This window comes from Triticum dicoccoides, chromosome 7B (assembly GCF_002162155.2).
Source record: "Triticum dicoccoides isolate Atlit2015 ecotype Zavitan chromosome 7B, WEW_v2.0, whole genome shotgun sequence".
Taxonomy (NCBI): domain Eukaryota; kingdom Viridiplantae; phylum Streptophyta; class Magnoliopsida; order Poales; family Poaceae; genus Triticum; species Triticum dicoccoides.
The window spans coordinates 37,806,101-37,820,393 of NC_041393.1; the positions used below are offsets into that span (position 1 = coordinate 37,806,101).

Here is a 14,293-nt window from a genome sequence, read left to right on the forward strand (position 1 = left end):
TTGTATTGATTTTTAGCCATTTCTCCTTATTAACTGGACAATTCTCTTCTCCTACGAAAGGCGGAGCTCCTCGTGGTTGCTCAAAACAAAGTCTCCCTCATATTTTTGGTCCAATTTTGACCATAATTTTTACAGGGTAATTTTGATCATAAATTTAACTAATAAAATATAAATTATATGTGGGAAAAATAGTATTATTGGAAACTTACTTCAAATATGAATACAACAAGATAATTACTGTAGCATATACTCCCTATGTCCCATAATATAAGAGAGCTACACTAGCTCTTATATTATGAGACCGAGGGAGTAGCTTATATATTTTGTTAGAGAGTTAGATACACTACAGGTGCCCTAACTTGTCCGGCACGATCAGTTTGGTGCCTAAACTTGAAAAATACACAAAACTAGTGTCGTAACTTTTCTAGGTGTTCAAATATGGCGCCCCTAGACGTATGCCGCCGTATCAACTGCCCGTGAGGCATGGGCCACATGCCAGTGCTGCGGACGGTAGTTTTTTTAAATGACCTTGGACTTTGGTTAATTCTTGCAAAAAATCGTTACGGGCGCTACACACACTGTTTTTTACGGGAACATGCATGTACTTTAATTAATTCACACACAAAAGAAAACACAAGTTGGCATGAAGGGAATTCGAACCACGGACCTGCGGGTTGCCTAACAAACAAGCGGATTAAGAGACAACATTTTGGTTTACATTTAACTGCTAGCTAGCAACTTATATGCACGATTCAATTTCTAGAATTGACAGGTGATGCACAGGGGTTTCCCCCATTTATTAAGGATCAAGTTTGGTGTGTGGTGGAACCTCTCATCAATAAATGTCTTGATACTCATTTAAAAAAATTTGAGGACCATGTTTATCTTGATACTCATACTAAAATGGCCGTATGCATCCCTGGTTGGTGCAGAGGCCGGGAAGTGAAAATCTCTCCCATTTTAGGTAACCTACGTCTCTTCCGAACGGGCCCCCGCGTCGCCTAACGACACGGGCGGCGATCGATCCACCACACCTTCGACCCCGTCACCGGTTCCTCCCCCCTCGCCGCCGCCGGAGGCCAGCGCCAGGCAAAGTCTGCGCAATGGCGGCGGCGGCGGGGCCTCTCTCTGTTCTGGCGACAAGACGGCGGTTGGTGGATCCGTGTGCAGATTGGATCGGCCAGAGGCGGAGCCCCGGCGGCGGCCGTCGGATCCGTGGATGGCGGCGCGTGCAGCGGCGGGAGTGGAGCCTCGGCAGCGGCTGTTGGATCTGCGGATGACGGCGGTTGCGGCATGCTCTTGCTCGGTCAAAAGACCCGGTGACAGCAGCCATAGCAGATGAACCTGGGCGGTTTGCATGTCCAAAACGTGCTCAGATGGATGGATCCAAGCCGTGATGTTTGCATGTCCAAAACGTGCTCAGATGGATGTAAACCAGGTTACTGGTCACCGCTTCCTTGTGCTGTACGTGGATGTGATCCAGCAGCCTGCTCTCGGCTATTACGTCTGCCGGCGCCTCGCACAAGGACGCACAGAGCCGCAGAGTCGAGCACCAGGACGTGCCAGCCCTTCGCTTGGATCCGGCCTGACCGTGCCGGCGTCGGCCGATCCGTCGTCGAACTGTGAATTTTGGTGACCATCATAGGTTTTTCGCAGGCCTGCGGCAGACGGTGATATGCCTTTCAGGCTTCAGTTCAGGCCATGACACCCCGACGGGCATGGGCAGGGCTCTCTTCAGCTAGGTGGGACGGTGGTGGTGTCGATCATTGTGGCGACCACCCCGACATGCGGCGGCAGACTTGTTGTGAAGCGTGGTGATCACCGAAAGGTCTTTCTGATGGTGCTCTCTCAAGATCCGGTGGTTTACTTCGGCGGGGAGATAAAAACTATGGACGACGCCTTGACGCAAAGGGATGGTTGTGCAGCACCTGAGCACATCGCATGCAGCTGCTGGGATCGTGGAAAAGTGGTGGTGACAACACATATGATGTCGATGGTGGTGCTGCTTGAGCACCTGGTTCGAGCTCCGGGGTGAAAGCCTAGGCCTGACCCGAGTTGGTTATACCTAGCAATGGCGATGCTTTTACATCGTTACCTTCTTGAAGGCATTGCTCGGATATGCTTGTTCAGGTTCTTCAGGGTGAAAACCTAGATTCTGACCTTGGATGGTTGGATCCGGTGACGATGGCGCTTGAGCGCCAATCCCTTCCTGAAGGCGTTGCTGTTGAAGAATCTCGTCGATCGTGGGATGTCATGGGATGGTTGGTGCGGATACGGTCACCGATTTAGTTTGCTGATCACCGATCTGATCGTTTTTGTGTTTTTTATCGCCTGTGTATAGCTTTGGTCTTATTTGACTTTGCTATTTATCGGCGTGTTTTTTTGTGTGCGTGTGTGTGCGTGTGTGTTGGCTGTATGCATCTTAGTTATGCAGAGGCCGGGTGTGTGCTCATTATGTTTGTATTCTCTTGATGCTTCATTCCGAGCCAATAAAATTCACCCTTTGTCGGAAAAAAAACGTATCGCTTTGCACATGTTTTCTACAGCTTTTTTGAAGTACTGCTTCACTTTTTTCTGAGTTCCTGTTTAATTTTCATGATAGATAAATTTTCCCATATGAAAAATAAAATAATTATCAATATGCAATTATTGTTGATTTTATATCTTTATTCTATTTTCATTATTGTGTACCTTGAAGAGATAAACATGAATTTTCTCTAAAATTTATGTGGACATAAAAAGATGAATGTATATTAAAAATTATTCTGTAAATTTATGTATCCTCATTGAGCACCATAAGCAAGAACAATTATTGTGTATCTTCATTATATTTTTAAAATGCACAATTATTTAAAATTGACAATATTGTATTTAAAAACTGTTCAACGTGTATTAAATATTATTGTGTGACAATAATAACTTCTAGAAATGTACTAGCATGTTAAGCGTGTTTGTAGAAATTTAAGAATAATATTACATAATATTATTTTAATAGGCATTCAACATTATCAAAAAATATGGTGAACATTTTCTAAAATAATAGGAAAATAAAAAAATGAACATGAACGTGAACGTGTATTTCAAAAACTGCTCACTTTGTTTTCAAGATAAGTTCAACTTTTTAATTCCACATCAATTTTAGAAAAAGTTCATGTTTATCTCTTCAAAGTACACAATAATGAAAATAGACAAAATTTCATATTGATAATTATTTTATTTTTTCACATGGAAAAAATTTATGTATCATGAGAACTAAACAGAAACTTCACTCGAAGAAAAACAAGATGGTAACTTGGAAATAAATATAAATAAAATTACTCCGGTAAAAGCATACGCAGAGCGATACGTGCAATCATCTATATAAACTGCTTGCTGATAATTAAGCGCAAACCAGACTATGGCCACCTGGTCCGCTCGATTGTCAGAAGATGAGGATGTCACATGTTCGAATTCCCTGCACGCTCGCTTCCTGTATTTTTTTGCGATTATTACTTAAAATCAAGGGGTATTTTTGCAAGATTGATTAAAATCCAGGGGCATTCCTATAAAAAACACGCGTAGCTCACAGCGCCTGCAACCACTGACATGTGGCCCAGCGACATGTTGGCATGCCACGCGGGCACTCGATACGGCGGCATACGTCCAGAGGTACCGTATTTGAAAGTCCAAACAAGTTATGACATCACTTTTGTGTATTTTTCAAGTTTAGGCATCAAACTGACCGCGCCGGACAAGTTAAGGCACCTGTGGTGTATTTAACTCTTTGTTAGACAAACTTACGGTCGAAATTTGACCAAAATAGAGGGCTTCAACATTTTATCGCTCTTCATAATGGTGGACCCAAACGTCAGTGACGGCATCTTTCGACCCCTTAGTCCCCTTAACTGCCCTGGTGTCCGGTGGATCCGTGGGAACACATCGCTGTGGCGCAGCAAGCATGGCCAGCGGCGCCGGCGAGGATGAGGCGCCGTCAGGGTGGGCGTGGCGTTCAAGTACGGCATCTTTCACCCTGACTCGTTCCTCTTCTTACTCGCCTAGGTTTTGCTGGCCCAATCTAGTTCCGCTGACACCAGATTCAACGGCGAATTGTATGCGTTGCTGAGGTCAGGGGAGACACATCCCCGATCTCTCAATTCTTTTTCTCGTTTCCCTTTCAATGGCGAGCGACAGAAGGAACAGTCCACGATCGAGATATGGAAGAACAGGTCTCGGATTGGATTCAATAATGGAAGAACATGGAAAGGAAGGAAAAGTTTCCGCTTGCCGTCCCTTTCCTCCCCATTAGTCAATCCCCTCTCCAACCTCCAGCACAACAGTACAACACGTACTCCAATTCTCTACTGTCTAGAGGACTCCGTGCTGCTTACTGCTCACACGGTCACACCTTTTAACTGACCCATCGACACCATTCTTTGTCTCCTCCTTCTATGCTTGTCATTGCCACTTCATTGTTTGTGTCAGATCGATTACTCACCACCGGTGTCTTCCTTGCGCGGTATTGAATCCGTTCATTCTTCCGTAAAAGTGCAGTCATTGTAGCTTCCTTCATGCTATGGTGTGGTGCCATGACCATGATTGTTAGCTTCCTCCATGACCATGATTGTTATTTGTTAGCTTCATTCATGTTATGATGCTACGACCATGATTGTTAGCCTCCTTCAGTGGATATGCACGCGGCGGAGGCAGGATTTTGACACTTTTTTCTTCCACCAAATCTCCCATGCCATATCAAGTTTATGCTCCCAATCACATAACCACTTGAATCTATCTTCGGTGTTTATTGCTGTTACCGGTCACCAAGCGCTTCATGACTGTATGCTTTTCACAGAGTGTTCCTCAGACTTTTGAGAATTCCCGGATACACATGTCAACAAAGTCCCAAGTACTATAAGGGCACATCGTCACGGCTTTGCTGACAAGATTATTTTCGTGTTCCTGGATCTGGACAAGTAACCGTTCTCCTCTGCTTCTTTTCAGGGGATTGGCTCTGCCATCACAAGGAGCCTGCATCCCTGAACTCTGAATATTACCGCCAAATCGGGGATTTTTTCTCCACAACGGCGTCATGCTACGGTCCCGACTGTTCTATATTTGCTCCATTATCTTCGCATTCTATTTTGCCCATGTGCAACAGACGAGTGCACAGATCACAGCACCATGGGAAGGTAAAATCCATCTTAACCACCATACCTCTTGTTTAATTTGGTAGGTGTTCTTGTTCATTTTACATTTTCCTCATAACCATGACCCACTTGAGGAGAGATGCAAAGGAGCACACAAGTCCAGGGTGCTACATTTTTTTTTCTGCATCCTTCTTGCATTATGAGACCAACTTGCTGTACATTTGGTTCAACTGGTCTGCAGTCGATGCTTTGAGAGCTATCAGAGGCAGCTTGAGTGATCCACTGGGACGTCTCGATAACTGGAACCGTGGAGATCCGTGCGTCGGAAATTGGTCCCGTGTTATCTGTTACAATGTAACAGCAAGCGATGGATACTTTCATGTGCGGCAACTGTATGTGCATAAGTGTTCTCCTTGTCAATCATGCCCATATCATTTATACAACCCTTCTTCTTTGCTTCTATTCTGGCTTGCTTTTTGTCATGAATTGAGAACTTGGGCTTGGTCATATATATAGTTTTGTTGACTTTCTTAATAGATCATTTTGCCATCCTGGATTCTGTTTTGGTCTGTTGACAGCTTCATTTAAATAAACCAGAAAAAGATTGCAGCGTTCATTACCTTCTTGCAAACCATGTTAATTATGTATCAGCATATCTGATGGAGCTGAAAGTGGAGTAAAAAAAGATGCAAAATGTGTATAGATGGAGTAGAGGAGCATTTTCCCTCTGAAAAGTGAAAAGTCTCATGCTTATTTTAATTCCAGATGAATCTAATTCCTGTGACATTTTATTATAATATGTTTCGCTTGATGATATCCTCGTATTATGTGATTATAGGGAGCTTCTACGGTTAAATTTATCTGGGACTCTAGCTCCTGAGCTTGGCCAGCTGTCTCGCATGAAAATATTGTAAGTGCAGTGAGCTGAGCTCGGTAATTATCGTGTGGATTGCCTGTTCATTTAATCCAGTCCTACATGCACAAGGGGCGACTGAGTACTTTTAATTTCCTTTCAAGGGATTTTATGTGGAACTCAATTGGCGGGAGCATTCCTAAGGAGGTTGGCAACATTACTTCCCTGGAACTATTGTAAGTCGAAATCTACACCACGGATTAGAAACATGGTCTACCTGAATCAATTTCCTTAATATATTTCTGGTTAGACATGGAGGTTATCATTTTTCTGTATATGTTAACTTAGTTATTGCTTGCAGGTGTTTCAATAAATAGTTGTTTCTCTGAGATGATTTCACAGTTCGTTTTGCTCCTGTAACAAGGTGTGCATTGTTTATATTTGCAGGCTCTTAAATGGGAACCAGTTGACTGGTTCTTTACCAGAGGAAATTGGCTTCGTTCCTAATTTGAATAGGATTCAGATTGATCAGAACCATATATCCGGATCCATACCTAAATCATTCGCTAACCTGAACAAAACCGAGCACTTGTAAGTAGGATATGTTTTAGCCTCTCTGTTAACGAGTGATAGTTATCCTTATCCTAATGGATTTCCATTTACTATCCAGTCACATGAACAATAATTCATTGAGTGGTCAAATTCCACCTGAACTGTCCAGATTACCTTCCCTTGTTCATCTGTAAGTACCTGACCTCTGCTGTACCATAATATTGGTTTTCATTTATACCCCACTGACAGTATAATTGGTTTGCAGATTGTTGGATAACAATAACTTATCTGGCTATCTTCCTCCAGAATTATCGCAGCTACCAAAACTGCTCATCGTGTATGAAGCCCACTATTGTGCAGTAGTTTGAATAATATACAGTTTTTGATTATTTTGGTTGGGTGGGCTGGATATCAATCTTTGATTATGAATTGGACTGATCTGTCGGCCCTAAATGAAGATCATAAGCAGTAGTTCTCCTGTATTTGTTGTTTTGTAGCTTAAATGAATAGTTTACGGTTTACTTACAACTTTGGGAGCAACACAAACAAAGAATGTCTGCTCCACTGTTCTCTTCTACTGAAAAGTAGCTGCTGGCCTGTTCCTTGTGATAACTTATTCTCGTAATACTGGGAAGTTGCTTTAACTGGCATTAGCTCTGTTAGTTGTTTAGGATTACTTCTGATTTTACCCTGATCTTTAGGGCATTATTTCTTGCCAGCAGTAAATCACTGAAAGCTTGTATGCTGCTGAAACAATATAACTGCTAGTCGATTTTGCATTTTTCTGTTATTTATATACCATGAGTAATTCAAAGTAACTGGAAAGAAGACCCATAGCAACTCGAGTAACTTCCAGTTCATTTTCTTAGTCTTTTTACATGTCTTTGAGATATCACTTGTAAAGATATATATAAACATTCACTGCACGTCTAATTGCGTCTTTTCAAAATGATCCCAGCCAGCTAGACAATAACAACTTCTCGGGGAGTTCAATTCCTTCATCTTATGGCAATATCACCACACTTCTGAAGTTGTAAGTATGTTCTCCATCTCTCTGCTTTTTTAGCTATGTGCTCAAATGAATTATAATATTAATAATGATGATTTCACATTGGTCGTCATTATTGCAATGAGGATGGCCCTTAATTTGGTTGAGTTCTGCAAAAGAAATAAAGAATCTTAACTTGCTTTTCTTTTACAGTATGTATGACAGTCTCAGATTAATCTAATTGATATGGTCTATATCAGGAGTTTGAGAAACTGCAGCTTGGAAGGTCCCGCTCTTGATGCCAGTGGAATACCGCAACTTGGCTACTTGTACGTAGCATTCTGAACTACGCACTACCTATTTGTTTAGGAAAAAAAAATCTCAACCGTGATGCTTAGGCCTTGTACAATGCAAGGTACTTAGGGGAGGTGCTTAGAGAAATAAACCAGGCTTTTCTTAAGCATTAGTGCTTATTTGTACAGAGTAGACGCTTAATTAGGTGTCTCTCCTGTAGAAATAGGCACCGGTGCTTCAGAAAAATCTGGTTTATTTTTCTAAGCACCTCCCTAAACATCTAGCATTGTGCAAGGCCTTAGGTGAATTTGGCAGCTATCACTTGCTCTGATCTTTGTTATGTTGTTTCAGGGATATTAGTTGGAATCAGTTGACGGGTCCCATACCATCTGGCAAACTAGCGAGCAACATAACTACAATGTATAAAAATAAGGCCCTCTCAAAGATTTCATGCCATTTTGTTTTTTAAGTATTATTTATTGATCCCTTTTTCCCCAATGAAACTTCTATTTTCAGTTTACACTCACTTTTGCAAGTTGTGCAGAGATCTTTCCCACAATCGTCTTAACGGTTCTATTCCTGGAAGTTTCTCCGGCCTTCCTAATCTCCAAAGATTGTAAGTCTGATATTACGTTCTCCATGCTATTACGGCAATATTTGATAGGGGATAGATCTCTAGAAAGGGGGGATGCTCTTACTTCATTATTGCTGAATAGTAGCGAATTACTCCCTTTGTCCCTTAGGGTAGTCTCGCATGGACAATGATTGATTGCAGAGTACCTTCTCCGGGTCCATGCCATGACAACAACTTTAATTTTGAACAAACATAAGTTTAAACAGTTTTGCATCACAGTACTGTCCATGAATGATCATTTGAATCAGGCTGAGCTGATTTTTTTTTTTGGTCTTCATTCAGGTCAATGGAGAATAATAACTTGGATGGTTCTGTTCCATCTGATGTCTGGCGAAATATTGATTTCAGTGGAAATAGAAGCCTGATATTGTAAGATCATCATAAATTGAACCTTCTGCTTCACCTTTTTGATTTTATAGAATGGTATATAATTGACATATTTCTTCAGGACTGGTAATCTAATATCCCCCCCTCAACTATTTTGCAGGGATTTCCATAACAACGCTCTCACGAATCTATCAAATCCTCTTACACCCCCTGCGAATGTTACCATCCTGTATGCATTTCTATTGAACACTTATCTTTTCCATTTTTCAGATCCATTCATCATTTCCAGTACCTTATATTTTCTTTCCTTTACCATCCATGTTTTTAGGTTATCTGGAAACCCCATATGCACATCGCAAAATCAACTGAATATATCTCAGTATTGCCAATCAATTTCAGTTGTTGTTCCTGGAGGTTCCACAAATAACAATACACTTTGTCCGCCATGCTCAACCGACCTTCCTCACGAAAACATACTAAGGTCACCAATCCCATGCTTATGTGCTATTCCACTTCACGTCGATTACCGGCTGAAGAGTCCAGGATTCTGGGATTTTGTTCCGTACGAAGCTGAATTTCAACACTACTTATCATCTGGTCTTTCATTGTCTTCGTATCAATTGGAAGTCTCTACTTTTATGTGGGAAGAAGGCCCAAGACTGAAGATGAACCTTAAGCTTTTCCCTAACAACACTCCGTTGTTTAACTCTGGTGAAGTGCTGAGACTGAGGGACATGTTCACAGGGTGGCTCATCACAGACTCGGATATATTTGGGCCCTATGAGCTTATCGACTTCATCCCAGGGTGGTATGAAAATAGTATGTATATATGTTACTTTATCTTCACTCCACTCCATATTTCGTTTCGTTGCAATTTTGTCACCATGTTTATCTTGTCGTATATAGATGTTTGTATTAGTGATCATACGTGCAGTTACGTGCGCACAGTGGAGCTGCCGAGGCCTCCTCTCTTCATCTTCCCCAATGCAGATCTCCAAACCCCACATCAATCAAATAAGCATATTACCGTTGCCCACTTGTCCTAACTTAGTAAGCTTCATTGTATGTCTCTGAACCTGCAACGAATTTTCACACAACACCCTCAACTTAACATGTCCCTAAACTTTTTCCTGTTATCAAGTTTTTCCTTGTTGAGGTCGTAAGTGTGCTCTTGTTCACTCCTTGTCATAGGGCTTCAACGCCTTGATTCTCAATGTCTTTTTAATTAATTGGTCAAGTTTACCCTTGTGCTGGAACCTTGCTGTATTCCCTGGGCCAAAGGCCAATATATGTATATGTACATGCATGTAGAAATAAGCAAAGAAGAGAGTAACACAACATCTAACGGTTTGGCTCACGACAAACGAAAAACATTGGATTGAGTACAATGTAGTTAGGTCTACAGAAAAGAATAGTTTGGTATCTTAAAGGAATAGTTTGATATCTAAGAGGATGTTGATAGCACTGTTGTGGAAGTATCCATCATATACGGTGCTATTTATCAAATGTAACCACTACAAAAGTGTTGCCAGCTTGGTATCCAGCAGTTGTAGCAACTACTGAAGAGAGAACTCACATGTTCCCATGCTTTCTTTTCAGTACTACCGCGTCGTACAGAGTCCAGTCTCAGTACAGGTGCCACTGTTGGTATTGTCATCGCAGCATTTGCTGCAGCGGCAATTCTTTCATCCCTCGTTACTCTAATTATATTGAGAAGGCGTTCAAGTCAAATTTCAAAGAGACGCACTGGTAAACCATACATTGTAAAATACATTGTAATATTTCATCTCTTTTTCAAATGTTTTTCCTTTGTCTAAAATTGTCTAAAGTTGTTAGATTATTCATCTCTTTTTCAAATACATTGTAATATTTCAGGTATCCACCTTTTTTATTTAAAACAGTTGTCACTTCTTTTGTCTCTGATTTTGTTAGTACAGAGTTGCAGCATTGTATGTATCGTCATGACTTCTTTATATGAGTTGATATTCATCTGAGCTTGTTGTGACGAAATTGTTATGGTCATTCGATGACAAAATTCTACTGACTTTGCAGCGAAAAGAATTCAGATGAAAATTGATGGCGTAAGAGACCTCACTTTTGAAGAATTATCAAATTGTACAAGCAATTTTAGTGACTCGGCACTAATTGGTCAAGGAGGGTATGGAAAAGTATACAGGGGGGTTCTGGCTGATGGAACAGGAGCTGCAGTAAAACGTACACAACAGGGATCTCTTCAGGGTTCAGAGGAGTTCTTCACAGAGATAGAATTGTTGTCCAGGCTGCATCACCGAAACCTGGTTTCTTTGGTTGGATATTGCGATGAAGATAATGAGCAGGTTGTCCCTCCAACCAGAAATACCAATTTCATCAAATGCTGCTTTATTATTCAGCTGCTTTCTTTTTCTAGAATGGGCTGTGGAAAATTTGATATCCATATCAATTGCGACCCATGTATCTGGTGAAGTACATATACATCAACACACATTATCAACCCATTTCTATACATCAACACATGTTTAGGCTATTTCTGCTAGATCAATTCAACACATTGTTTATTGTTTAGTGCAGAAGTGATTCCTTGTCCATAGACATTGTAAGCTCATTTTCTGTTGATTGGCACTTTGGTATCGAGAGCTCATCTTCAGGGCACTCTTAATGGCAGAAGCTGGCCTGTTGCTGTTTATGCCGAATGTTACTTAATTTTTGGTCCAATGTTATGATGATTAAACTCATACTGTGAACCATGTATCGCAGATGCTGGTGTATGAGTATATGCCAAATGGTAATCTACGTGATCATCTTTCAGGTTAGGACTTCATTTCTGTAGCCACTAAACTGCACCTCAGAATTGTACACTTGGTCATAATTTCTGAAATGTGCTTATCTTATTGAATTACTTTGTTCCATGTTTATCCTGTCAGGCAATGGTGTTTTTCTATTTATCTACCATGCACAGATATGCAATCTTTGGCCTTTTCTCTTGCCACAGATAACATAGTGACAGACTTACAGTCATACAATTAGATGTTAGATCCAGCTGAGAAATGATATCGAGACAAACATATGAAATTTCCCCGTCGTGATCATTGTGCACACATAATAGTCTAGTGCATGCCATCTTGGCGATAAATGCCTCTGTTCCATCAATAGTTTCCTCAGCTAGAACTCACAACTGACCACAGCAGGGAAATTCAATCACTCGTGAGGTGTGAAGGAACCTAATTTTTGATATCTATGTTTTGGATTTTGGTAGTCAGGCTCAAGCCAATGAAATCTCCATGCTTTTTTGCTTGCTTGCAAATTATTCTTGCTTTATTGTACGTGTGCTAAGAATATGCCTCTACCTTGCTTTTGGTGTGCTGCCTGTCCTGTAAAGTTCCTCTAACTAGTGCTTTATTTACGTAACAGCTAAAGCTAAAGAGGCTCTAAGTTTTCCCATGAGGTTACGAATTGCACTGGGATCATCACGTGGGATCCTCTACTTGCACACGGAAGCAGACCCTCCGATATATCATCGTGACATCAAGTCTAGCAATATTTTATTGGACTCGAAGTTTGTAGCAAAGGTTTCTGATTTTGGTCTCTCGAGGCTTGCCCCACTGCCGGCAATGGAGGGGGTCGCCCCTGGTCATGTGTCCACTGTTGTGAAGGGTACCCCGGTGAGTAGGTTGTACCAAATGGTATCGCATATCTTGGCATCAACTAGTTGTGCATAAATAAGCATGTTGCACTTGAGGTGAGGATCTGTATCAGTTTTGAGTGTCACGTACTAGTCTGTACCAAAATATTTTTTTGAAGGTCTGTCTGTACCAAAATATAAGACGTTTTTGCAGTTCAATTTGATATGGAGGGAGTATCTTCTAACATCTAGTTCTTGGCGTCATGTTGGTGACACTGCATTGCTGATTTAGTTGCCGTTGTTTACACCATGCAGGGTTATCTTGACCCGGAGTATTTCCTCACGCATAATCTGACGGACAAGAGCGACGTGTACAGCCTCGGTGTCGTTTTTCTGGAACTGCTGACAGGGATGCAGCCCATTTCTCATGGGAAAAACCTGGTCAGAGAGGTAACCATCAAAATTCAAATCGATGGAGCAGAGAATATATTGCACCGTAGTGATTTTTGTGATGCTAGCAAACTGAAACCGAATTGTGACAATAATGCATTACATACACGCATATGCAGGTTGTGGCGGCGAACCAGTCAGGGATGATATTGTCGGTGGTGGACACACGGATGGGTCCGTGCCCGTGGGAGTGCGTGGAGAGGTTCGCGGCGCTGGGGCTGCGGTGCTGCCGGGACGAGACGGACGCGAGGCCGTCCATGGTGGAGGTGGTGCGGGAGCTGGAGACGATATGGCAGATGACGCCAGAGACGGATAGCGTGCCGTTGGAGTCGGAGTCTCGGTGTCCATGGACCCCGGGCCGCACAGGCACGCAGCTGTCGTCGTCGTCCGCCGGGGGGTTGATGATGGCCTACCAGTACATGTCGTCCTCGGACGCCTCCGGCAGCAACCTTCTCAGCGGCGTGGTGCGCAGCACCAACCCTCGCTGAGAAAATGTGAGAGCCTAATTAGTTGGTGATGATGTTTGTGCTGGTAGGCAGGAGTATTAAAAATGTGTGAGTTTCATTTGTGCTGGTAGTTGTTTGAAATTCGTTTCTACAGCCTGTTTGTAAATAAATGAAGATATTTGCATATCTGCGTGGAATTTGCTTGCTGTATAGTATAAGTATTAATTATCTGTGGTTGGCTGATGTGAGTTGGTCCTGGATCAAAAGTTGATTAAATTGTAAGGCATTTTTTCCGGCAATTTTTTAAGGCATTTTGGTGATGACGAAAAACCGGTTAATGGCTTTTATGGCCAGCGAAAAAACTTTCTCCTTTGAAATCGACTAAGGGCATCTCCAAGGGTGATCCCTCAGTCATCCATTTTGACAGTTGGAGTGGACCAAAATACCGTGGTAACCAATGGTTTTGTCAACGCATTTCGTCGAACGGGCGGTCTTCACCGGAGTGAGTTCATCGTGGTTGCGGATAGAGGAGCCTACGTTCCAATAATCACATACCGGATTTGCCCTATGGACGAATATGCAACCACGAATGGAAACAAATAATATTGAGATGATTGCGAAAAGCTGGTGGCTACGTTGAGACTGTCGTCGAAGGCGTGAACCAGGCTGCCGGCGGCCAGAAGCTGGGCCGCTCCACGGGCGACCTGACCTTCTTCAGCCTGCCGCTCTTGAGGGCGTAAACCCCGATGCACCGCTTCTGGAAGCCACGTCTGCGGTAGAGATAGCGATTGCGCTCGTCCGTGCGCCACGCCGCGTGCTCCAGCTCGTCGTCGGTGAAGTAGACGCGGCCGGCCTTGAGCCCGGCGTGCTCCCTCGTCGACACGCACAGCGAGTTGTTCAGCCCGACGAACAGGGCCGCCTCGCCGATGTCGTCCGTCTCCTCCCACTGCCCGGCGGCGTCGTGGAGGACGTACACCTTGAAGGAGCACGTCCACTTCAGCCAGAGC

The 14,293-nt window shown here is 42.7% G+C and overlaps 1 protein-coding gene across 6 annotated transcripts; it reads left to right on the plus strand.

The window, feature by feature from the left end:
• Positions 1 to 3,868: 3,868 nt before the first annotated feature.
• Positions 3,869 to 13,529, plus strand: LOC119337700 (probable LRR receptor-like serine/threonine-protein kinase At1g06840). 6 transcript variants are annotated; one of them, XM_037609858.1, is made up of 21 exons: positions 3,869 to 3,992; positions 4,978 to 5,165; positions 5,365 to 5,515; positions 5,962 to 6,033; positions 6,141 to 6,212; positions 6,424 to 6,567; positions 6,647 to 6,718; positions 6,794 to 6,865; positions 7,487 to 7,561; positions 7,777 to 7,845; positions 8,162 to 8,230; positions 8,355 to 8,426; positions 8,727 to 8,813; positions 8,932 to 9,000; positions 9,100 to 9,590; positions 10,371 to 10,520; positions 10,824 to 11,107; positions 11,526 to 11,577; positions 12,180 to 12,430; positions 12,706 to 12,840; positions 12,960 to 13,529. In XM_037609858.1, exons 2-21 carry the CDS (start codon positions 5,066 to 5,068, stop codon positions 13,326 to 13,328), a joined length of 2,856 nt encoding a protein of 951 aa, XP_037465755.1. In that variant the 5' UTR covers positions 3,869 to 3,992; positions 4,978 to 5,065; the 3' UTR covers positions 13,329 to 13,529. The 6 variants fall into 6 exon arrangements, with proteins under 6 accessions (XP_037465755.1, XP_037465756.1, XP_037465754.1 ...); XM_037609859.1 differs by lacking the exon at positions 3,869 to 3,992 and adding an exon at positions 4,296 to 4,495; XM_037609857.1 differs by lacking the exon at positions 3,869 to 3,992 and having other exon boundaries at positions 5,026 to 5,515.
• The last annotated feature ends 764 nt before the right edge of the window (positions 13,530 to 14,293 follow it).

What these genes read in the sequence shown, in the direction of transcription:
- LOC119337700 (XM_037609857.1), top strand. Translation starts at nt 5,244, where the DNA reads ATGACCCACTTGAGGAGAGATGCAAAGGAGCACACAAGTCCAGGGTGC. An exon ending in CCCAGGGTGGTATGAAAATA is followed by an intron (nt 9,591 to 10,370) that starts GTATGTATATAT and finishes CTTTCTTTTCAG; the next exon opens with TACTACCGCGTCGTACAGAG. An exon ending in TCTACGTGATCATCTTTCAG is followed by an intron (nt 11,578 to 12,179) that starts GTTAGGACTTCA and finishes TTTACGTAACAG; the next exon opens with CTAAAGCTAAAGAGGCTCTA.